The sequence below is a fragment of the Plutella xylostella genome, chromosome 27 (genome assembly GCF_932276165.1).
Source record: "Plutella xylostella chromosome 27, ilPluXylo3.1, whole genome shotgun sequence".
NCBI classification, from domain to species: Eukaryota; Metazoa; Arthropoda; class Insecta; order Lepidoptera; family Plutellidae; genus Plutella; species Plutella xylostella.
The window spans coordinates 4,602,407-4,625,345 of NC_064007.1; the positions used below are offsets into that span (position 1 = coordinate 4,602,407).

Consider the following 22,939-nt stretch of genomic DNA (forward strand, 5'->3'; position numbering starts at 1 on the left):
TAGCAAAGGTTAATAATTTTGACATTATACCAACAGTGACAGAAGAGACTCCTCATTGGCCAGTGAAAGACGAAGACGCAGATGCCACGGCCCCAGTACATGTGCCCAAAGACATACCGCCTATTGTAGACACTGATGTCCAAGATGATTTCGACAAACGATACTGTAAGTTTACTCCTTTAAATGCAAACAAGTACCTGAATGAAATTGGTAATAGAAGAGAAACAGCGTATATTTTTAATTGAATTCTGACGTTGTGTATTTTTGGTAAACTTTGATAAATTTATACTCCATAATTATTGCCAAAGTTTAAGTGTGAAGAGTGTCTAAACATCCACAATTAACCTTCTGTAACGTGTCACAATACTCACAATCATAACAAATCTCTCTATTTTCTTCCAGCAACAAGTCCAACTCCAGCCTTGGGTAGAAGAGCGTATTGTCCTCAAGTGAACGCTCGGGGACTCCACTGGAACTGGACCCTCGCCGGCACCTACTTCATACAGCCGTGTCCAGGGGGCGCCACTGGGCTGGCCAGATGGAAGTGAGTAACTGTTTCTTCTTTACATTCTGTTTTTGGTTCTTCAAATAATTATATTGCGTCTAATGAATTGCTATCACTGGCATTGTTGCTTAAGTTATTTTAGAAGCTCCAGAAGCATAGCATATTATCTTTCCCATCCTTTTTTTCAGATATTTTTATTAGTACATAGTGGATACCACTTCTTTGTAACCATGCCATGCGATTCCTCGAAATCCCTCTTATCTTTTTGTCTAACAGTCTCCACAAATCACAAATTTACTCATTAACGTAACTCTTTCGCCATTTCCAGATGTGATTCGGCAGCAGCATCACATCACCAAGTAGAAGAGGAGCGGCCGAGGAGACGGAGCTTCGGACTTCAGTCTGGAGAGAACTTCCATGATCTTGGCCTTGACCAGCCGAGTGACCGGCACCAGCAGCTGATGAGGAGACTGGGATCCGAGGCTTTACTCAAAGGTATGAATCAATATACTTACCTCTGTATGTACATGTATATAAACCCTTGCAGAAGAAGAGCTAAGGTGGTGAAACTTGAGGAGAACGGAAATGAAGCGAATTCCTCAGAAGTTCGAAAGGCTATTACCATAAATCATTTTTAAAAGCAACAATATATATCTGCATGTAAAAGCATTCCAAACCAGCTTTTCTAAATCCTGACGTATTCAACAGGCCGCGACGGAGACTCTCCGGAGCATCTGATGGATTACCGAGGAAACACTGGGGTGCTGCCCGACGCCCAGGCCTCTAGTCACAACCCTGACGGCTTGGCCGATTATAACTCTTATTGTGAGTTCACTGTCACATCTTCCATCACTATAAGCACGAATACCATCTCTTCTTTAGTTGCTAGTAATATAAATTTTGTAAAAAGCCTTATAACTACTATTTTAGCTTCTTCTACAGTATTGTCGTTATTGTTTTTAGCGGATGCAGTACCAGAATGGCACGGTGCAACGCCAGATCTGAGCGAGTGTCGGTCAGTCTGGCTGAACAGTCTTGAGGCCAGGGTGCGAGAGGGAGAATCTATGCTCAGCATCAGCAATGATTTAGCTCAGGTATGATATATTTCATTTCATCATAGATATTTTACATTTCGATAAATTAGCCAATGACAAAAATACGTTAAACGAAGTCAAATGTTGAGTATTTAACATTTAAAAAAACTATAGAAACATTAATAAAATTTTAATGAACATTATGAATATTTTCACTCAGGTAACATCATCCAAAACCCTTTACGGTGGTGATATGATGACAACGACAAGCATTATGAAGAAGCTGGCGCAACGCATGTCGCAAAATGTGCAAACTTTCCCGGACGCCAGACAACGGGAGGCCATAGTCACGGATATGCTGCTTGGTGTTATAAAAACTGGTAAGAATTTACATATAATTCACATAATGCACAATATCGTTTCTCTAAGAAACTCGATTATCTGACAAATATAATGTTTACTTTCAAGTACTTTTAATAAAATATATTTCTTCCACTAGGTTCAAATCTTCTGGAAGACAGTCAGCGTGGCTCCTGGGCTGACCTTAGCCAGGATGCTCAGAACAGGGCGGCCAGTGCTCTATTGACTCAGCTCGAAGAAAATGCTTTCCTCTTAGCCGATGCAGTCACTAAAGAAAAGACCATTCTGCAGATCGTGAAGAATATTTGTAAGTACCATTGATTTAGCGTAAGGATACTATCAAATCACTATCGCAATTTATGTTGATAATATTATCTTTGAACTATTTTCTAAAATCTTTGTCAATTGGTTTGCAGGTTTGTCAGTTCGTGTTCTCGAAGTGAAGAATGTTGAAGATGAAACGTTTCCATCGGTCATTGCTCAGGAACAATGGAAGGCATCTGAGGATACCATCACAATACCAAAAGCTGCTTTAGTTGGTGAGTCTTTTGACGATTTTGACGATTAATCGAAGTTCAATAATCGTCGCCGTCTATCGTCAAATTTTTACTGCTTCAACAACACTTTGAATCTAATTTACTTTTATTTTTTTCCTAGACAATCGTCAGAACGACCTCGTCAGAATAGTGTTCTTTGCCTTTGATCGTCTGGAAGAGATCCTACCACCAGTCTTCGGGAAGACTCCTCATTTCGCTCGTCAATTCGCCTACTCCGGCCAGCCTGCAACTGCTACTAGCATGAACTCGGAACGAGAGAAACGGAACGTCAGTCGGGTGTTGAATTCTAAGGTAACTATGGGTCTGATTACAACTGTTTTATACAAAAAACAACATAGTAAAAAATATACAAATATCAAATTAAAAAAATCTTTATAGTTTTTCAAGAAGGAACTTTTACTTTTTTTATGCTTTGCTCTTGTTAAGATGAGTAAATTAGATTATAGTCAACGCTTTAAAAACCATCCCTCACTTTTCAGGTAATATCGGCAAGTTTGGGCAACGGCCGCCACATCCAACTATCCCAGATGGTGCGGATAACAATGAAACATTTGAAGACAGAAAACGTCACCAACCCGGCTTGCGTCTTTTGGGATTACACATTGCAGTAAGTTTCCTATTTCTATCAGTAACCTCACCTTTTAGAATTCTTTCAATGACGTCTTACCCTCAATAATGACCCCAAAGCTTTTAGGTTCTAATTTAATACTTTCGTTTCTTTGCAGCGGCTGGTCACCCGAAGGTTGTGAGGTGGAATGGTCTAATCTGACCCACACTGGCTGTGCTTGCTCTCATTTGACGAACTTCGCGATTCTCATGGACGTTCACGGCACTTCTCTCAGTGACGAACACCAGATGGCGTTGAGTCTGCTCACGTTCATTGGATGCGCGATTTCGGCGGTTGCTTTGTTAGCGGCCATTGTTGTTTTCCAGTGCTTTAGGAATATGAAGGTATGTTTGTTTGTTATTCTCATCTTGCTTATCTACTGAGGTAATTATGTTGTTTTTTCTGTGAAACACTTAATTAGTGGCTATTTCTTATTCACCTTACACAAATGGAACGAATTCGCATAGTGCAATTATCTTTAATTCGATATTATGTAATTTATTATACTTACATTATCTGCTAACTTTCGTAAAAATTTCGATTTAGACCAAAACTCCTTGAGCATACATACTCCATCTTTTTGGTCATAGTTCACCATTTTATTCACAATCAATCCTACATCCTCTATTTTTGAGCACACTTATCTTAGAACAACCGTAAAACAACAAATTTATATATTTACTCATAATTCACCATATCTTCTCCCCAGTCGGACCGCGTGTTGATCCACAAGAACCTGTGCGCGTGCCTCCTCATCGCGGAGGTTGTCTTCATGTGCGGCATCAACCAGACCCAAGACCGAGTGTTGTGCGGCGTCATCGCCGGCGTCCTCCACTACTTCTTCCTGGCTGCCTTCGCTTGGATGTTTTTGGAAGGTAGGATTTCATAGAAAAAAATTTGCATAGGTTTACAAAGACTTTTTGCTTTTAAAGCCTACCGAATTGAGGCAGGTTAGATGGTCAGCGCATTTTGCTGAAGAGAACATTCTTGCCAAAATTATATTTCTAGGGATTCTAACCGTAAAATGTATTACATTTTATAACGGAATTGGACTTCAATGGTTAAAATAACTAACCTACATCCCCTGCCTAGTCCCTGAATCTTTTATAAATATACTCACTAACTCCATTCCCCTCAACTCCAGGGTTCCACCTCTACGCGATGCTGGTGGAGGTTTTCGAGCCGGAGCGCCCGCGCGCCCGCTGGTACTGCGCATGCGCGTACGCCGCGCCCGCCCTGGTGGTGCTGGTCTCCGCCGCGTCGTACCCTCAGGGGTACGGCACCCGGAGACACTGCTGGCTGACCACGGAGAAGCTGTTTGTTATGAGCTTCGTTGGACCGGTCGCTTTGGTACTTGTGGTAAGTGTTCTGACCTGTTCCGAAGAGGACATGGCCAAAATATGTGGGTTAGTCTGCATAAATGATAATTCCAAAAGTTTTGCAGAACAAAAGAAGTAGATTTTCAATTTAATTGTTTATATTTTCAGGCCAACTGGATTTGCTTGAGTATGGTGATCTATATGATGTGCCATCACTCCACTGTGTCGATCAAGGCAAAAGAGAACTCCAAACTTTATAAAATCAGGTGAGTTAGAAGCGCTTCTTCAAACCTACTACTTTAGGTACCAACTCCTATCGGAGGATTACATTCGTCTGCTTTGTATTTTCAACCGTAACATTAAATATTGTATTATTGCCTTTCTCTTTATATCATTATCTAATATTTTTTCAATCTCCTTTCAGAGTGTGGCTGAATAGTTCGTTAGTGCTCGCGTTTCTTCTCGGCTTGACGTGGACATTTGGCCTCCTGTACTTAAACGAGCAGACTGTCGGCCTCGCGTATACATTCACCATTTTGAACTCGCTGCAAGGACTCTTCATCTTCGTCTTCCACTGTTTGCAGAATGAGATCGTGAGTATCTTCTGTATTTTTAACCCTATCTTAGATTGTTTCCGATTTCGAATAGGTCAATATTGCAAAAGTACGGCAACGTAAAAAAAACCTCAAACATGGATTCGAAACCAAGATACCTCTTGCTGCAACAAAAGTCCATAACAACAAATTTCTGACCAAACCTCTGCAAATATCGTTCGCAAAACTAACCACACCCCCCAAATCAGTTCCAGAAAGAGTGCGCTCGCCTCGGCCGTCGGCACCCCTGGCTATCCTGCTGCCTGTACCTGACGGGCCAGTCCTCTTCAACCCAGTCTCCTCCCCACAACAACCAGCCCACGGCCTCCTCCTCCAACCACCTGGACACCAGACAGGGTTCAGTCAAGAGCCGGAGGTATCATCAGAGCACGGCGGCTGAGAGCGACGATATCGTGGATCCGAGGGACGGTGTCACTGTAAGTTGATGATTTTTTGTTTGGGTGGGTTTTGAAGTGATTTGGGGTTGGTTTTCTTGAATTTTTTGCAGTTTGAAGGAAGAGTTCGTTGATATAATTTTGTCGAAAGATCGTCTATGGATCCGTTAGACATCGGAGATTTTGATATTGCTTTTGAATTTATATGTAACATTATGGTGGTGGAAATAACACTTGGGTAAAATACTTTGAAATGCTCCAAAACTTATCCCGTATCTACGATTCCTCACAGAGCACCGCCAGCACCTCCGTCTCCGCTTCGACGACCAACAATCTCGTCATCAACAACTTAAACGTTGTTGTAAACAACAACAACCACAACAACAATAATGTCATCAACAATTCCGCCGTGGCCTCTCTGGCCGCCGCCGCCGCTGCCCATTCCTATCACACGCATCGAAACAGGCGTAACTCACAAGAGAATCAAAATTTCCCTCCGAGCAATTTTGGGCCCACTCTCAATGCCACGGCGGCTAGTTTTGGACATAATGAAAGGGACGCAGCTCCCATGTCACACTTGAGAAATCCAATGAATACCGGCAGCGGCCGGTACCCTCAAGGATACAGACAGAACGTCCAACAAGGTGCGTATGCATTGCATAAACAAAAGAGATAGGATTATTTGTCAAAATTTTGATACCAAAAAAATACCACCATTAAAAACACCACCTTTTGCTATTTGTGACTAATTGGTTAAAGACAGCTCAGTTTCTTGTTTAATATTGTGTTTTAACATTTTTATTTCTGTTTTTTTTAAACTCTGTAAATAATGTGTCACTAACATTTTTGTTTTCGTTCTGTTGTAAGTCGAAACACCATGCGTAAATTTTAATAACGCAAAGTGTTTTGTGTTGTACACGGTAAGTCTTATTTTTGTTTTATGTCCTGTACTGTAATTTTTGATAACTGTTAACAAATTAACGCTTCTAAACGTAATACTAACATTATCTGCAAAACTTTCTTTCTTCTAAATAACCAAACTTCTTCTCATTTTAGTGGTGTGGTGGTTAGTGAATTTTAACTAAAACGTAGAATTCACTGTCTTTTTTAACGGAATCTAAATTATATTGATGTTTAGACGCTTTCTTAACATTAATAGACTTTTTAATCCGCTAAGAAAAAGTTCAAAAATCCTATCTCTACAATATGTAATGCGTATGCATTTAGATATATTTCCATACATTATTCATTAAGCTTTCAACAAGATCATAGATACTATAAATTTTACAGGTTGGCGGTGCATCTCTGAAATTCCTCTTATACTTATACGTATCTCTAATTTGTTACACTGTTTGTATTCCTTTTTCCTATCCGGAATGATGATACATCATCGTCCATATAAATTTTTCAGATATTTTCCTATTTTAATTTATATTTTATTGTACCTATACAGATACATTTTCCAATTATTTTTGTAATAAAAACACATTGAGATGTTTTTGACTGACCATTTACAGTTTACTCTGGTTATGGAACCAGGACCATAATTCTTACTACTTTTTATAAATATACTTAATTTAATTGGAAAATCTATCTCAGACTCTTTATATGCTTAAGTTTATGTATGTAATGTGCCAAAACTTTCTACAATCGTATATTTATCGTTGCCAATAACAGAGCTACAACTTGCAACCGGACCGATGGAATATCCGACCGACCGCGCCAATTTACGTTCCGAGCGACGAAACGAGAACCGTGCGCGTTCCAACGCCTCAAAACTTACCCCACAGCGCCTCCCACACCCACAGCATAGCGTCTATGCATAGCTACAGAAACAATCTCGATCCGAACGATTATCAGAATATGAACGCACGCTCTCGGTCGCCATCTTGCAAGATGGCCGCCATCGATTGGGGGGTCATGGCTAACCCGATTGGTGCAGGCAATGGCTGGAAGGTGAGGGATGGGGGCTGTAAATAAATGCTTTCCGTGTGACGCACAGTTTTAGTGTTCAACACTCATATTAGTACCCTTCTAGATCATACTAAAATGCACTGTGGAACTTTCAGCTTATCAATGATAGATTCGATTATAGCTGTTAGGTATTTAGGCTCAATTAGTTGCCTATGAGTCGGTTATTTGATACTAAATACTAGCTAGCAAAGTCTTGTTTTGATAGAACTGATATTCCTATGCAAGGATCATGAGAATGACTACTCACACCTCATTAATTTGCATGAAAAATCCTAACCCTTAGAGTGACAATGATCGCATGATTCGACCCATCCATAGTTTTACAGCTCTGTTCCGTACGGTAGCCTTTTCAATCTCTTTCTATTTCATCACCTTCCATTGTGAAAAAGGCACAAGTTTACCTAGTACCATGTGAATGACGCATCCAATACTGTTAACACGCTAGTTAGAAATTGAAATCTTAGATTATTTTACTCTTATATCTAACAAAAACGCATTGAGGAAATTGAGCTGTCTTCGGAGCGTTACAAAATTAAATACTTTTAGTTACTCAGCTCTCTCCAGTAACCTCAGCTAATTTCGCCAATATTTCCCACAGAACACTTCTTCTAAGCACCACCACCCTGGAGGCACCTCGACTCTGTCCCACCACGATACTCTGGCGCGTCAGCTGGCCCAACAGAACCACATGCATAGTCCTTACAACGACTGTGAACCCGCGCTGGCGCCCGCCTCGCCCCGCCACATGATCAAGGACGAAGAGAGCCCTCTACACCACCCGCAGCAGGGGTACAACACCACCAGAAGCTACAACCATGACTTCCGCAACCCACACGTCTACATGTCCCAGCACTCGCCCGGCAGCCAGGAGATGATCTTCAGGAAGCACTACAAGGAGGAGAGCCGCCGCAAGCACCATCACCACGGCAGCCAGAACATCAACCACACGTACTCCGAGATCGCGGCGCAGCAGCAGCAGGGCCGCCTGTACCGGCGCGGCTCCGAGCAGGAGTTCCGCGTCATCCAGGACGACCCCGTCTACGAGGAGATCGAGAGAAACGAGACTCTAATGTCCGACATGTCTGACGACAACTCCGGTCCGGACAGCTGCCGGCAGAACCCGGGCCACCACGGCTCCTCCAGCTCCAAGTTCTACGGAGACCACCGCCCCCTCATCTCCTACAGTCCGGGGGAGCGGCACCACCACGAGGAACACTTCAAGTATGGCGGGAACAAGTGGGACAGCCTCGAGCGGTCGTACGACCCGCGGCACGCGGCGTACGAGAGCGGCCGCCTCATGGGGCACCCCTACCACCAGCCGCAGGAGAACATGAGGGCGCTGGCCGCGGTCCTCAATGGAGAGAACAACGTCGTGTGCCACTTGGAGCCGCACAATTCCTACGACGTGTATCAGCCACAAAGCGGCAACCCTAGGACTGTGTCTCAGCCCAGTTTCTGAAGAGTCTAAGGCACTGCAATGTGTCTTCTTCGAGTGATAGTGAGTTTGTTTCCGAACGTTTCCGGACGGCGTTGTACAGAGAGAGAGGATGACTTCTCTATGGTTTTAGAAGTAGGACAGTCGTGTTATAGCAGACGAAATATAAGTGATTAGTGTTATGTAGAAACTTGCCATACTGTGGACTTTTACTATATTTATATAGACGGTTAGATTATAGAGTACGAGCGTCGGTATTCATATCAATATTCTTTTACAAGGATAAAAGTGTTGAGATTAGGATATTTTATGAATACGGATGTTTAATTTTAAATCACTTTTTCCACTGTGATCCTATTTAATGTAAAGGCTCAAGATTCAGTGTTGCGAACATATTTTCCGTCGTTCGGCGTAAAACTTGAGAGCGAATTGTAAATAATGACTTTATAGCGACTAGACATAGACTTCCTATTGTGACCTTACTATTTCTATTTCTGCCTGATGTTTTCGGTTTACAAATGACACGGCATTTTTGAATTATGTGTATTTTCCGATCGTTGTAAGTTCAAAAATCTGTGATGTTTCATTTTTACACGTAATTTTAAGTTTGCTTTTTAGATTTTTATGTTTTTTTTATAAACTCACTGCCATAATCAAAATGCACACTGTATTTTTGTATAATTTTTATACTTAATGAGGCAATAACTTTTTATATAATAGGGCAGCTTTTGTGGTAGCTTTTTTTATTTGTGTTTTTAATGGAAATTCGAAAAAATCCATCCAACCTATTATAGACTGACACCACTTAATGTTGTGCACACTTCTGTACATTTAGAATTTAGACGTTTATTATTAAAACAAAACTATAATTATTTCTACGTTTATGTAGATTTATTTGTATATCAACCCGTTACATAAAGATATGTGGTATTTTCCCGTTAAGTACATAATGGAATTGTTTTATGAATTGATATGAGTACAATAATAATACTCTTACAATATAAATCTTACTTTCTTGAAATTTGAAAAAAAAAGCAATACATTAGACTGAAGTATTAGATAAATTGTTGGCCTTTTTAGAATATTTTTAATAAAAAATACTACATACACTGTATTAATAGTTTTAAAGGCCGGAATTTATAAAATACTTTTTAGCAAAAAACTAATATACTTTACTTAGATCCGATGGACCTACACAACGTTCGATACTTCGGAATTGATAAATTTTGATTAAATATTTTTTTATCCAGTTGCTTATATTTAACACTCTTCAGAAATTTGAATAAAAATGTTTAACCCTTAACCATTCCCGATTAAGATCCGAATCTGTGGATAGTTTGCTTTCAAATTAGGTATGCTAGTCCATCAATTTTCCCCACTATTTAATTTTTAAAAAACTATAAAGTCTTTGTATAAAACAATGTGACTGTGTGTTTTCTGTTGAGATTTTGTTTTAATTGTATTTTAACAACGTTGATGAAGAACATATATTAATGTAAAGTAGGCAAAACAAAATATGTAAATAATTTAAAGTTTATATAAATAAAGCGCAGTTATTCTCTAAGAATGACTAAAATAATCTTTTTCTTTCATTTAAGACCTTAAACCGCCTCATCTCAATGTTATACTTTCGGTATGTGATCGGTAAAATTCTTGAAGCAGAGTTATCAGAATGATTGAGAGACCAGAATATTTTAAAGCTATTAAAACAAATAAATACATACTATTCATATTAATAATAGTTAAAAAGCAGGGCCAGTATGCTATCTCGACATCGACTCGACATACCCACTTCGTTTTCTACATACAATATTTTACTTATTATAATACTAGATACTCTAGATAGGTAGGTAAGTACCTAGTTGTGTCTTCGTCATAATCATCACGACCCATCACATCCCCACTGCTCGGGCACGGGTCTTCTTCCAATGAAGGAAGGGTGTGGGCCTGGTCGTGTCTTGTGCAAGGGAATTTCAAGTAACCGAAAATTTGCCCCCAGCCAGAATCTACATTAGAAACACGAAAAATACAAAATATCGTAAAAAAAATGGTCGCTTTTTTAATCAAAGCTGTTGTCTTTATTTTCTTGTTTATCTCGAAAACCGTAAGAGATATTGAAATACTAATGAAAATTTGGTACCCCCTACGCGGATACACCCCCGCAATAGGGGATTCTCTACACGTCTGGCCCATGAAAAAACGGTCAAGTCAGAATCTACATTACAAAGAGAATAACTACAAAAAATCATGACACAAAATTGATCTCTTTTTAAATCAAAGCAGTTGTAATTATTTCCTTATCTCGAAAATCGTGTAAGAGTGTTAGAGATATCGAAAAGTGACGGATTATCTACAGTTAGTTAAGCCCAGGACCTGGATTTTCGCTCTCTGGTCATCATCATCGACAGACATCATCTGGATATTATCTTACGGTTTTCGAGACAAAGAAGGAGACAATTACAAGGTGTTGTGACTATATTCTGTTATCTACTTTACTGCCCGCACCTGGCTCTCTCGAATGAAACCTTTGTGTATATTCCCTTTAGATCTGAACTACATTCCTAAGACCTGGTTTCTCATGATTATGTTAGTTACAGTCTCAATAACGGATTTGCTGACGACGCGTTTAAGGATTATTACCCTTGTTAATTAGATGAGTCCCATGACGAAAATCTAATAGCCCATTTATAAATCAAGCATTATGCGAATCATTCACTCACACTTCATTCAATATTCTGTCATATTCATTGAAATTGGTGTCTATGTCTCTATAATGTCAAACAACCACAAACAACCAAACTTTTTGGTTTTGAGGTTGCCATGGTTACTATTTTTATCGAGGTTGTTTTTTGACATCCGTCATTGAAAATAATATCATTACGCCATGCCCATTGAAAAACAATACAAGGAACTAGATGGAGTGTCAGTGCAAAAGAAAGGACTCAACAAATAACACCTCAGTTTCTAAGTAAGGTCTTATTTTAAAATATTTTGATAGAAGATTTTTCACTTAATTCAATAGTTCTCATTAAGTCATTAGGTTTAACTTCTTATATCTACTTCTGTGGTCTAGTGGTAGAAGCTCAGCTTCATCACCCAGGGATCCCGGGTTCGATTTCCAGGTAGGGCCATCAATTCGTGTTTCTATATTGCGGTTCCAAGTTAGGTTTGGACATTAAATTAAAACTTTTATTTCGGTTTGACATTATATAAAACCCAGACAGTATTTCGCTTCATTTTTTATGTCACACAACATCTAGTTCGTATATTGTTTATCAAAGGCTCTGTTCATTTTTCCATCTTGAATTCTTGACAGGTGTGTCAAATGTCAACAACCCGTTGCCTGGTTACCGGTCTTAACCAAGTCTTAGCGGAACCCCACAGCAGCAATTAAGTTTATAACCCGATCAAGGGAGTTAACCCCTTGATTTGGCATGGTGGGACACTCACTAACCTTAACGGTCTTATTAGGCCTTAGGCCTAATTTCACACCATTCGGTTAGGTTAAAAATACCTCGGTTTGGTTACATGTTGGACCGTTAAGGTTAGTGAGTGTCCCACCATGCTAAATCACGGGGTTAACTCCCTTGATCGGGTGATAAACTTGATTGCTGCTGTGGGGTTCCGCTAAGACTTGGTTAAGACCGGTAACCAGGCAACGGGTTGTTTACTTGTCACTCATTCTGTCAAGATTCAAGATGGAAAAATGAACAGAGCCTTTGATAAACAATATACGAACTAGATGTTGTGTTACATAAAAAATGAGGCGAAATACTGTCTGGGTTTATATAATGTCAAACCGAGATAAAAGTTTAAATTTAATGTCCTAACCTAACTTGGAACCGCAATATAGAAACACAAATTGATGGCCCTACCTGGAAATCGAACCCGGGATCCCTGGGTGATGAAGCTGAGCTTCTACCACTACCTAGACCACACAGGTAGATTCAAGAAGTTAAACCTAATGACTTAATGAGAACTATTGAATTAAGTGAAAAATCTTCTAACAAAATATTTTAAAATAAGACCTTACTTAGAAATTGATATGTTATTTCCCGAGAAGTTTCTTTTGCACTGACACTCCATCTTGTTCGTTGTATTGTTTTTCAAAGGGCATGGCGTAATAATATTATTTTCAATGACGGATGTCAAAAAACAACCTCGGTAGAAATAGTAACCATGGCAACCTCAAAACCAAAAAGTTTGGTTGTTTGAGGTTGTTTGAAATCACAGAGACATAGACAACAAATTTCAATGAATATGACAGAATATTGAGTGAAGTGTGAGGGAAATGAGTGAATGATACACATATAATGCTGGATTTATGAATGGTCGGTTAGATTTTCGTCGTGGGACTCATCCAGTTAACAAGGGTAATTATCCTTAAACGCGTCGTCAGCAAATCCGTTATTGAGACTGTAACTAACAGAATCATGAGAAACCAGGTCTAAGCTTGGTACATTTAACAACACGCTGGTCCACTGCAGGTTGGTGGGTGAACATGAACACATCTAGGTTTCCTTACAACTACCCCTCAAAAAGGGGTGTATCTAAGTACATCTGTGCAGGTTTCCTCACGTAAGATAAAGCAGAATAATTGTACTTTGATTCCTTAATTGAAAACCATGTACGGTTACCTCCGTCTAAAAGTATACTTACTAGGAGTATTTAAAAATTTTAAAATTCGTAGGTAAATAACACAAGAAAATATGCTTTGAGAGTTTTATTCCATAATATCTAATATTAAATGAGATTGTTGATTAAATTTTCTATGAATATCATCAAATTACGACAGCTGACTATAAAACATTCAATCTAAATTCTAAAATGTTGTAAGTAATAATAATATTTTTGCATTTCCATCCAAAAAATTGTGTTCCATACAGTTTGGAACCCAAAAAGTTTAGAGATCTATAGGCAAACTTATACATACAAGAATATGATTGCCTAAAATGAGATCTTGTTTTTGAAAATTAAAATTTCGCTAAATTTATTACAATAAAAACGTAACTAAAATATTTTAAACGCTGAAGTAATACATCGGAATAAGAGTAAAATTATAATAAAGATAGGTTCAATTACATCCATACTTTATAATTCCATAAATACAAAAAATGTCGCTTCACTTTGTTAAGCACCTGCCACATTAAAAAAAACCTTAATGGGATGTTGTTGTAAAAACAAAAGTTTTAGAACCTGACATTTACTGAAAAAAAATACAATATAAATCTAGAAGATGATGGATAATTAGAAGTATAATATTTCTGATTATATTTATTTAATGTCCACTCGAATGAAACTTTATAACCAAAGTCATTTTTGTCATTGCAGTATACATTTTATATAGATAATGCATTATCGCTGAACTCTAAAATGTCACATGGTTATAAAAAATCAATGTTATGGATTTATTTGTACTAAATTATAGAAACATATATAATATTATGTAGGTCACTATGTAATAATTAAGACAAATTGAAATGATCCTTATGAAATGTGGATGAACCTTAAGTCAATATATTTTAGTAATCTTATGTATAGAGGTTGCAGGTAATGTTCAGGCACTTGAAACTAGATGTACAAAAGTAGAATAAATTTACAATTGTCACACACACACAAACACACAAGAGTTTTGCAGTCTTACACCGAAGATATCACAAAGACAACACCTCTGGTCCCAAGATTTCACAATAATTTGAACAAGAAAAACAAAATGTCGTCTAAAAACACTTGAGAAAGAAAATTTTGAATAAAGAAACAATTTTATCAAAAGTGAAGATTGGGACCAACCGGGACCGACACGGGTGCTATGAGCACCCGCAACTCTCGACCACCATGCCCGGGATCGTGCCGTAGATGATATTCAACTCATTGTCGAAATACAACATAGAGATACTGCTCATCTTTCTGGGAGCACAGCAGGGGCCGCCACTTCCCTGCGGGGACGCGAGGTGGACTAAATGCGTATGAGGATACTTCTGCAGGAAACTGTAGGGGCACTCCCCACTGCAGTAGTTAGCGTCATACTGCTTGGGGGCGATGATCCAGTCCCAGCCGAACTCCTCGAAGTTGACCACGAGAGGGTATCGACAGCACCTGGCCTCCTTGGAGTTCTCGGTGCAGTCCATGCCGAGAGTCCGCCGTGTCCGCTTGTGCGAGTTGTCCCGCAGAAATACTTCTATGTAGGGCATCTGCGAGAATTGATACAGGTCAATACTGAACTACAATCACGTGTTGAGTTTAAATGACTGCATCACTGTTTATAAGTTTGTACTACTGTGTGATAAGTTGTTAGGTATTCGTTTTACATTTTGTGTTTCTTATCTGTAGAAAGTAGAAAGATTGTAAAATTCAAAACAATTAACTGCTGTTTCAAGTTTTCTTTCTAGCGTATCTTTGTTGGACACTGTTGTCATTGTAATTTTGTGCAAAATGTTAGCCTTGGTGACAATTGAAGCTATCGTTCAAAGTCAATCTCGTGAGGTCAGCCAAATGATAAAGATTACTTTATAGATATTTTTTGGCACAATTTGACCTTATTTTATCTTCCGGGTCTTTGTAGGTAATGGTTTCTTTGCTAAATTAGATGCACTTTCATGATATAAAAAATGCAGCTAGGTACTATACATACACATATTATAATGAAACCAATTTATTTTCGATGATTAGGCTTTTTTAATAGCTTTATGTACCTAACTAATGTTACTATTCGTATCCAAAGTTTACGTAATTGTAGTAACATCTAAATTTAAACACAAGAAGAATGATAATGATACATAGTTATTGACTATCAGATGTCGTAAAACACGTAACTCTAAACACGGATACCACAAAACTCATTGAGAAAAACATAATAATCTAATACGTTTTGAGTACGTTTAGTGTATTTGGTGCCAATGCACTAGATAATTCTAGTAGGTGATTATGTCCAAATTATCTACCACTATCTGCTAATCTTAAATATTATTGCATGTATTATAGAAACTATTTGAGATTATCGAAACAAACTTTTGCTGATTAAATTATGAACAAAGAAAAATTATTGAACTCACCAAAGCATTGTTTGTTTCTGAGCTCGGATGCGGCACGACCAAGTTCATCCTGCCTTTTGAGTCTTGTACTCTCACGATCACTGATAAATACTCCCTCGGCAGCCTGAAGAACTCAGCCACCATATTTGTTACATTTATCTTCAGCCACTTCCCTTTCCTCAACTCTTCCTTCGTCATCTTCACTGTGTTCTCCGTGTAAGGCACTGACGCCTTGTTCCCCTGACTGTTCCTCGTCACCCGGCTCACTTGAAGGTTCACCGTGTAGAAGTCTTCTAGGTTTGTCACATTCCGGTAGGAGTCCAACTCCTGTACGTGGACACTCAAGACCGCCTCCCCCACCTCGTTCTGTAAGACCTTCTCTGAGAATTTAAAGTTGATTGTCTTGAAGCCTTTGAAATGGCTGTGGCGCCTCGTATCTGCAATGAAAACGGAGCCTTTTGTTAAACAAAATATCTAGATTATTCTATTAGTTCATCTTTTGTCTGGTAAGCACTTAGATTTATAAGAAGATGTTAACCGTAATGGTCCGCCAGGGTACCAAATATTGGCCAACGTCTCACATTCAAGTCAAACAAATAGTAATCATGGACATAAACAGACTAAAGCCGCCACTTTAGCCGCGTATGCCATAATCACTCGGCCATGCGTCACCTTCCAAACTTGTTGACAATATTTGAATACACTGTAGTCCCATTGCACGATTTTATTATCTTCAGCCTAATCGCAATGGTTTTGGATTGCCTTTATGGAAAGTTTATACATTATTCCAAATGCTTGAGGACAACGCAATTTATGTTTTCGTCAATAAGTGTTGATGCATCAGGGAATTCAGCTGACGCCCTCAGCTTATCTGAAACAACAAAAAAAACTTGAGTAAGTAATGACTGTTATAAATATCATTATTATTTTGCATAAACTTTCAAAAGATAAAATCAGGAAATCAAAATTTGTTCTAGCTAGAATTACACCATAATGCGCTGGAGTTTGAAAGAACTGCACAGCTGATTGCTCAGATAACAACTAACCGAGATTTTTGCAAATCCGCGAACTAGACGTCACGAGTGCTGAAAGTATTTCTAAAAATACCGGGTTCGTTATCCAGATAGCAGAAGGCCGACTAACGCCTACGGAATCTGGAGAAAAATCCGATAGAGCCACGTAAGCAGCGGATTTATTGGACACACTGTTTATCAATCTGTCGTCGGGTGTTTAGAATCAATATCAGTCTGTTTGTTTGTATGGCAAAGCTACAACGCCAGGCGCTATCGAAGGCACTTCTGTTGATAAATCTGTCAGTTAACTAAACGTTTTAGCGATTCGAAGCCTGAGTAATCGGACCCAAAATTTCTTTGCCCATCTGGATAATGTTTCGCGGATTTAGATTTTTAATTTTAAATCTAGGCATTCTTAGGTTTGCTAAATTTTTGCTCTTGTTCAGTGTATGTTTTAAGCATAGAAAAAATGACGTCATCGTAATTCCTGAGAAGATTCCGGAATGAAGTAGGCTCTATTCTTATTCTTGATGTCGATGGAGAGGTGGTAGCTCAGTCGGGTAAACACCCGCTTCTCACGCCATAGCTGTGGGTTTGAATCCCGTCGCTGATATAATGTAAGTACCAATGAGTTCTTTGGAATCTAATTACAATGTATGCCTTCGCTCTTACGGTGAAGGAAAACATCGTGAGGAAACCTGCACCACCATGGGACTACGGGGATCAATATTTAAGTAGAAGATCTTTTAAAGTTTCAAATATTACATTTTGCGATTTTGTGGGAACCAGTTCCAATCGTTTACCATAACAGACTGTAAAAATAAGACACAGGACAATTTATTGATATATCATAATTAATGTAGGAAAATTTCGAAAGTGACTCAATAATTTATTGCATAAACAAGTTAATCACTTTCTTATGAATAAATGACTAAGGTCAGTAATATTGTAGCAAGCTGTTGTTTCGCTCTGCATACAATGTAGAGGTAGGTAGACACCCAGTTTTTTTTTATTAAGTATCTATTAAGATAATGGATAATTTTTATGACAATATCACATTTTAGTCATCATAAAAATAAGCGTTATTGATAATTACGTCCCCACTGCTGGGGCACGGGTCTTCTTCCAATAAAGGAAGAGTTTTAGGCCTAGTCCACCACGCTGGCCTAGTGCGGGTTGGTGGACACCAACACAAGCAAGCTTGTGCTGAGAGAGTTGTCAGGCAAGTGGGCAACCCGATTGTCAGATGTTTTCAAGCTGCCCGTAGGCCTCTGACACTACTGCTGCCGAAACAGTAAACACTCGTAACGTAGGACCCATGACTTAACTTTCCGTCCAAATCACGAAATCGTCAGGATATCAACCATTTGAAATCGGTCACCCATCCAATGGCTGACCGTGCCAGTTGTTGCTTAACCTCAGTGATCAGTTTTCGATCATTGAAGCTAGCTCGACTACGGACGCTTCTAGACATAAATAAACGTCATACCATAGACAGGGGAAATTAACGAGTAAGAGGGGGTATTTTATCTGTAACCCATACATTTTGATACTCGAAAAACACGTCTTAGTTTTTATGTTACGTACCTACTAACAGCCGGTTTCACAACTGTTATTTTTAAATATAAATTGGGTGTATGATCAGGGTCACTTTTACCAAACGCTAAACGTATTTAAAGTTGTATTTAAAACAAATTTTAAATACATTTTGTATTAACTGACTTTTAACGATGCAGCTGGTTATTGAGGTGCAAGAATAATAGAATAATGTAAAATAAAAAAACCGACTTCAAAAAACCACTAAAATGTAAGAAATAATTTAAGGTTTACACAAATTCTACTCGTATGAGACAGTACAAATATACCTAAGCAGGAACTGTTCTTTTTTGATGTTGGTGCGGTGACAAAGTAATCTGAAGAAATATGGCACCAACTTCAAAAAAGAACAGTTCCTGCTTAGGTATATTTGTACTGTCTCATACGAGTAGAATTTGTGTAAACCTTAAATTATTTCTTACATTTTAGTGGTTTTTTTAAGTCGGTTTTTTAATTTTTTTAATTATTATTTTATTTAATAGTTTTTAGTTTATTTGTAATAATTTTCAATCAAAAGTAAGGTGCAAATGATACCAAAAAGTCCTACTAATCAATACGAATCATTCAAGCCTAAACACGAAGTAGTTGCTATATACCGTTGAGGAGTTCCCCTGACTGCCTTCCGTTTCCATCATCAGATCAGCTCAAGGTCACCATCATATTTTTTTGTTATAAGAACTATATTTACGTCCTTAATTTCATTAGAATCGGTTAATATGTGCCCAAAATGGAAATTCATACCCTGTTTTTACCCCTTTACCCACCCTAGGGGGTGAGATAAAATTCTGAAAAAAAATGGGACCACCTGGAAGCTCAACCCAATACAACAAAAAAAGAATTTTCAAAATCGGTTCATAAACGGCGGAGTAATCGGTGAACATACATAAAAAAAAAAAAAAGATCCCGACGAATTGAGAACCTCCTCCTTTTTTTGAAGTCGGTTAAAAACATGGTCTTTTGGTGTGGTTTTATTTACAATGAATGAAATGATGGTGTAAAAGTATCTAACAAAGTCACAATGACATAAACAATAAAAGGTTCCAAATTGAAACTATATATGTCGCAGGCATTTTGTAAGATCTCGCTGTTTACATACGGCGTCGTCAGTTTACAAACGCTCGCTGTTTTGTAATATGCCGAAGGCAAAATGTATATTGCCGTGTCATTTTATAGTATGCCACAACATTTCATTCACAATCCATACGCCGTTTACATAATGCCGCGGCAAATTGAAGAATTTAGTTCTGGTTCTTACCACGCGCGGCGCTGTTGATCACAACAACAAAAACCGGCCAAGTGCGAGTCGGGCTCGCGCACAAAGGGTTCCGTAGCAGCAAATATAATATTACAGTTAAATCAACCTATCTCAAAAACTATAAGAGATACTTTGATCAAACCAAAAATCGTTGAAAGAGTTAATTAGCATGCATCACCTCTATTTTTTTTAGAATTTTATACCCCGTAGTTATAAAAATAGAGGGGGGGGGGCATACTTTTTACGACTTTGAGAGCTGATATCTCAAAAACCGTTCACTTTAAGAAAAATGTTTTTTAGAAAACTTTATATCATTTTAAAAGACCTTTCCATTGATAGCCCACACGGGTATGAACATCGAAAAAAAAAATTTCATCCCTCAGTTACATGTATGGGGGGCCCCACCCCCAATTCTTTTTTTTACTATTTAGTGTCATATTTTTGTAGCCGTTCATACAACACATATTCCCATCAAATTTCATCACTGTAGTACTTATAGTTTCCGAGTAAATCGGCTGTGACAGACGGACAGACGGACAGACGGACATGACGAAACTATAAGGGTTCCGTTTTTGCCATTTTGGCTACGGAACCCTAAAAATGGAGTCAAGTAGTGGTTCTGTGACTCAATAAATACTCAAAACAGTGCAAATATTACGAGTGTAGAAGCATTATACCAAATAATATTGACTTTAAAGTCATTTATTATAGTGCAGGAGCAGTAAAAAGGCCGTAGACAAACGACAAAGTTTTTGAGGTTATCCCGCACCTAAAAATACTACGTTATCCATAGATCCCGGTGTACGGAGGACACATGCAGGATATTAATTTAGAGCTTCATAAATTGTTTAGTAAGGGGTTTAGCGTTTTCCTAAGTTTAGAGCATTCGGGCACCAGTGTTTGTTTATATCTGGAAATGCCTAGTTTTATTGTTCTGTATAAATGACTACGTTTGATTTAAATGTTTTTAATCTTTTTATCAAATATTTAAACTTATGTAGTACCTACTTTAGAAAACAAAAGTAAAAAGTCTTACTTGAAATCCTGAAATAAAGTCCGATTTTTCCATTTGTTCAAAGTTCAAACTGTGTTTTATCATGGTCACCCTAAAACTACAATTAACGTCGAAAACAGAACGATTGAACGAGTTATCAATATGCCTTCGGCAAATTACAAAACAGCGAGCGTTTGTAAAATGACGACGCCGTTTGTAAACGGCGAGATCTTACAAAATGCCTGCGACATATACATGGCCTCATAATAAGGCGTCGTTGCGTCGTCAACACTGACAGATGTTTGACAGGCTACTAAATACGTTTAGCGTTTGGTGAAATTCCACCTTAGAGAAAAAGTCCAAGTAATTCAGCAGGAATTAAATTAGGTATTTTTTAGAAAGATATACACAAATGAAAAAAAAATATGATTATGAATAACTTAAAGTAGAAGCAGGAAATAAGTTCATTCTTAGATTTTTTTTACCTCTTTTTCAAATTAAAAGAATCATATAAAATTTTCATAAAACATATTTGTATGAACCGTGCGTGACCATAAATGTCTAGACTCCAGACCAGTCTGGATCTAGAATTGAGGCCTAAATATGAATCACGGCACGATCATACACGTGGCACTAATTAAATGAGAGGTAAAAGAGAATAGGTATTATTAGAATTTCAAGTTTTCACCATATTTTGTATGTTTTACTTAGTAATTTTATTTCATTTAGAAATTATTTAGTAATTATGAATATTACCTCGGTACTTTGTAATTTAATATTTCTACTTTTAGTACTACACCTCTGTATTTTTGTAATATAAGAATGTAATATACTCGTAGTAGGTATGTATTTATTATTTATAAAAAAATATTAGTATTCATTTAATCCAGGTAGAAAAGATGTTAATTTAATAATTTTCAAGATATACTTTTAATATTCGTAGATTATGCTAAAATATGTTTCATATAATTTTTGTTATGTTTTCTGTAGGTAAGTATTTAGGTACTCAATTTTACTTAATCAAAAGCAAAAATAGGTACCTATAAGAAGAGCAAATTGCCCCCATTCCTTTAGTAGGTACCGAGTGTGAAATGTTTTCTGTTACTATGCCGTTTCTCTTGAGATGACTGTTTCCTGTAATTTTGCACAGATTGAACAGATTTATCTTCTAACATCACTACTATTATTGTGGTCTGTGCCTACGTCCAGATTTTTGTAGATCACATCTATAAAAAATATTCAGTGATGCGGATTTGAGCGGTGATAAAAATGCACTTTATTTTAAAAATTAAGAAATACCTATGTAGTCAACTGAAAATAGTTATTCAAAAATAATACATATATTTTTAATAACTGAGTACGTAAGTAGTTATGTATTATTTTAATATTCAAAACCATAAAAAAGTTCAAAGAAACTTACCCCAATTTGCAACCGCGATTTTATTTTTTTTGTTAGATAACACTTTCTTTTAACTGCATTTCACCCGACACCCCCCGCCGCCCAGAGTTTCCGCCGTTTCCGCCCTCGCTTCCGTTCGAAATTCAAAAGTTCAAATTCGGAATTCGCAGCGGCCATCTTTGAAAATTTTTGGACACCCGCCCCGGATTGCCGCCTGAATCAGACTGCTCTAAAGATGCCCCTAGCCCAAGCGTGGGTTTCACTCGACTCACATATTCGGTACAGAATAATGTGCTCATCAAATTTGCAACAATCTCAACCTCATCGCCACCACTTAGAATCGATTTTGCAACAAGCGCACGCGCAGGCACTTGCAACCTTCAAGTTGTGACGCACGCAAATTCTCAGATAAAATCTAAATTAATTTTTGCTGCACTGTCAAACAAATTTTTAATGATTTCGGCTACGTTATCGGGCAAGCTAATTAGGAGTACATGTGGGCTTGACAATACAGTTATAAATAAAGTTGCACTATTGAATTGGCGGTGTAATTTGGGCGAGCGATCGGTCATTCGTCCACACAATTTCTGGGTGCAAATTGGAGACTAACCGACGCCTAAAGTTACGCACACATGCACACTGTGGTACATGCATGTATGGAGGCCCATTTGTATGGATATAGCGGGGTCACAGCAAATTGTTGCAGGACTCTCGACGGGGTTGTCAGAGAATTTAAGTACTTACCTATATTTAATGGTTTTTCGATACATCATTCAGTTTATTGCTTATATCCTTATCCTAATCCTAACTTCCTAACTAATATTATAAATGCGAAAGTAACTGTCTGTCTGTTACTCTTTCACGCCAAAACT

The 22,939-nt window shown here is 38.0% G+C and overlaps 2 protein-coding genes across 3 annotated transcripts in view; one reads left to right on the forward strand and one right to left on the reverse strand.

The window, feature by feature from the left end:
- Positions 1-10,358, forward strand: part of LOC105381165 (latrophilin Cirl) — a 243,869-nt gene extending 233,511 nt beyond the window's left edge. Inside the window, exons 7-24 of the mRNA XM_011550831.3 lie at positions 37-165; positions 403-544; positions 834-1,000; positions 1,214-1,330; positions 1,469-1,599; positions 1,760-1,919; positions 2,039-2,206; positions 2,316-2,438; positions 2,557-2,747; positions 2,936-3,063; positions 3,182-3,407; positions 3,773-3,938; positions 4,208-4,422; positions 4,551-4,648; positions 4,807-4,975; positions 5,185-5,412; positions 7,048-7,326; positions 7,943-10,358. Coding sequence (XP_011549133.2) covers positions 37-165; positions 403-544; positions 834-1,000; positions 1,214-1,330; positions 1,469-1,599; positions 1,760-1,919; positions 2,039-2,206; positions 2,316-2,438; positions 2,557-2,747; positions 2,936-3,063; positions 3,182-3,407; positions 3,773-3,938; positions 4,208-4,422; positions 4,551-4,648; positions 4,807-4,975; positions 5,185-5,412; positions 7,048-7,326; positions 7,943-8,803 — 3,698 coding nt within the window. The 3' untranslated portion in view covers positions 8,804-10,358. The remainder of the gene's footprint in view (positions 1-36; positions 166-402; positions 545-833; positions 1,001-1,213; positions 1,331-1,468; positions 1,600-1,759; positions 1,920-2,038; positions 2,207-2,315; positions 2,439-2,556; positions 2,748-2,935; positions 3,064-3,181; positions 3,408-3,772; positions 3,939-4,207; positions 4,423-4,550; positions 4,649-4,806; positions 4,976-5,184; positions 5,413-7,047; positions 7,327-7,942) is intronic.
- Positions 10,359-13,487: 3,129 nt separating this feature from the next.
- Positions 13,488-22,566, reverse strand: LOC105381168 (growth/differentiation factor 8). Of its 2 annotated transcripts, XM_038110270.2 has the most exons (4): positions 22,089-22,566; positions 16,592-16,681; positions 15,832-16,247; positions 13,488-14,970 (listed from the first exon to the last, which is right to left on the reverse strand). In XM_038110270.2, the coding sequence occupies exons 3-4, from the start codon at positions 16,006-16,008 to the stop codon at positions 14,587-14,589; spliced, it is 561 nt and encodes a 186-aa protein (XP_037966198.1). In that variant the 5' UTR covers positions 16,009-16,247; positions 16,592-16,681; positions 22,089-22,566; the 3' UTR covers positions 13,488-14,586. The 2 variants fall into 2 exon arrangements, with proteins under 2 accessions (XP_037966198.1, XP_048486864.1); XM_048630907.1 differs by having other exon boundaries at positions 15,832-16,681.
- Between the last annotated feature and the right edge of the window lie 373 nt (positions 22,567-22,939).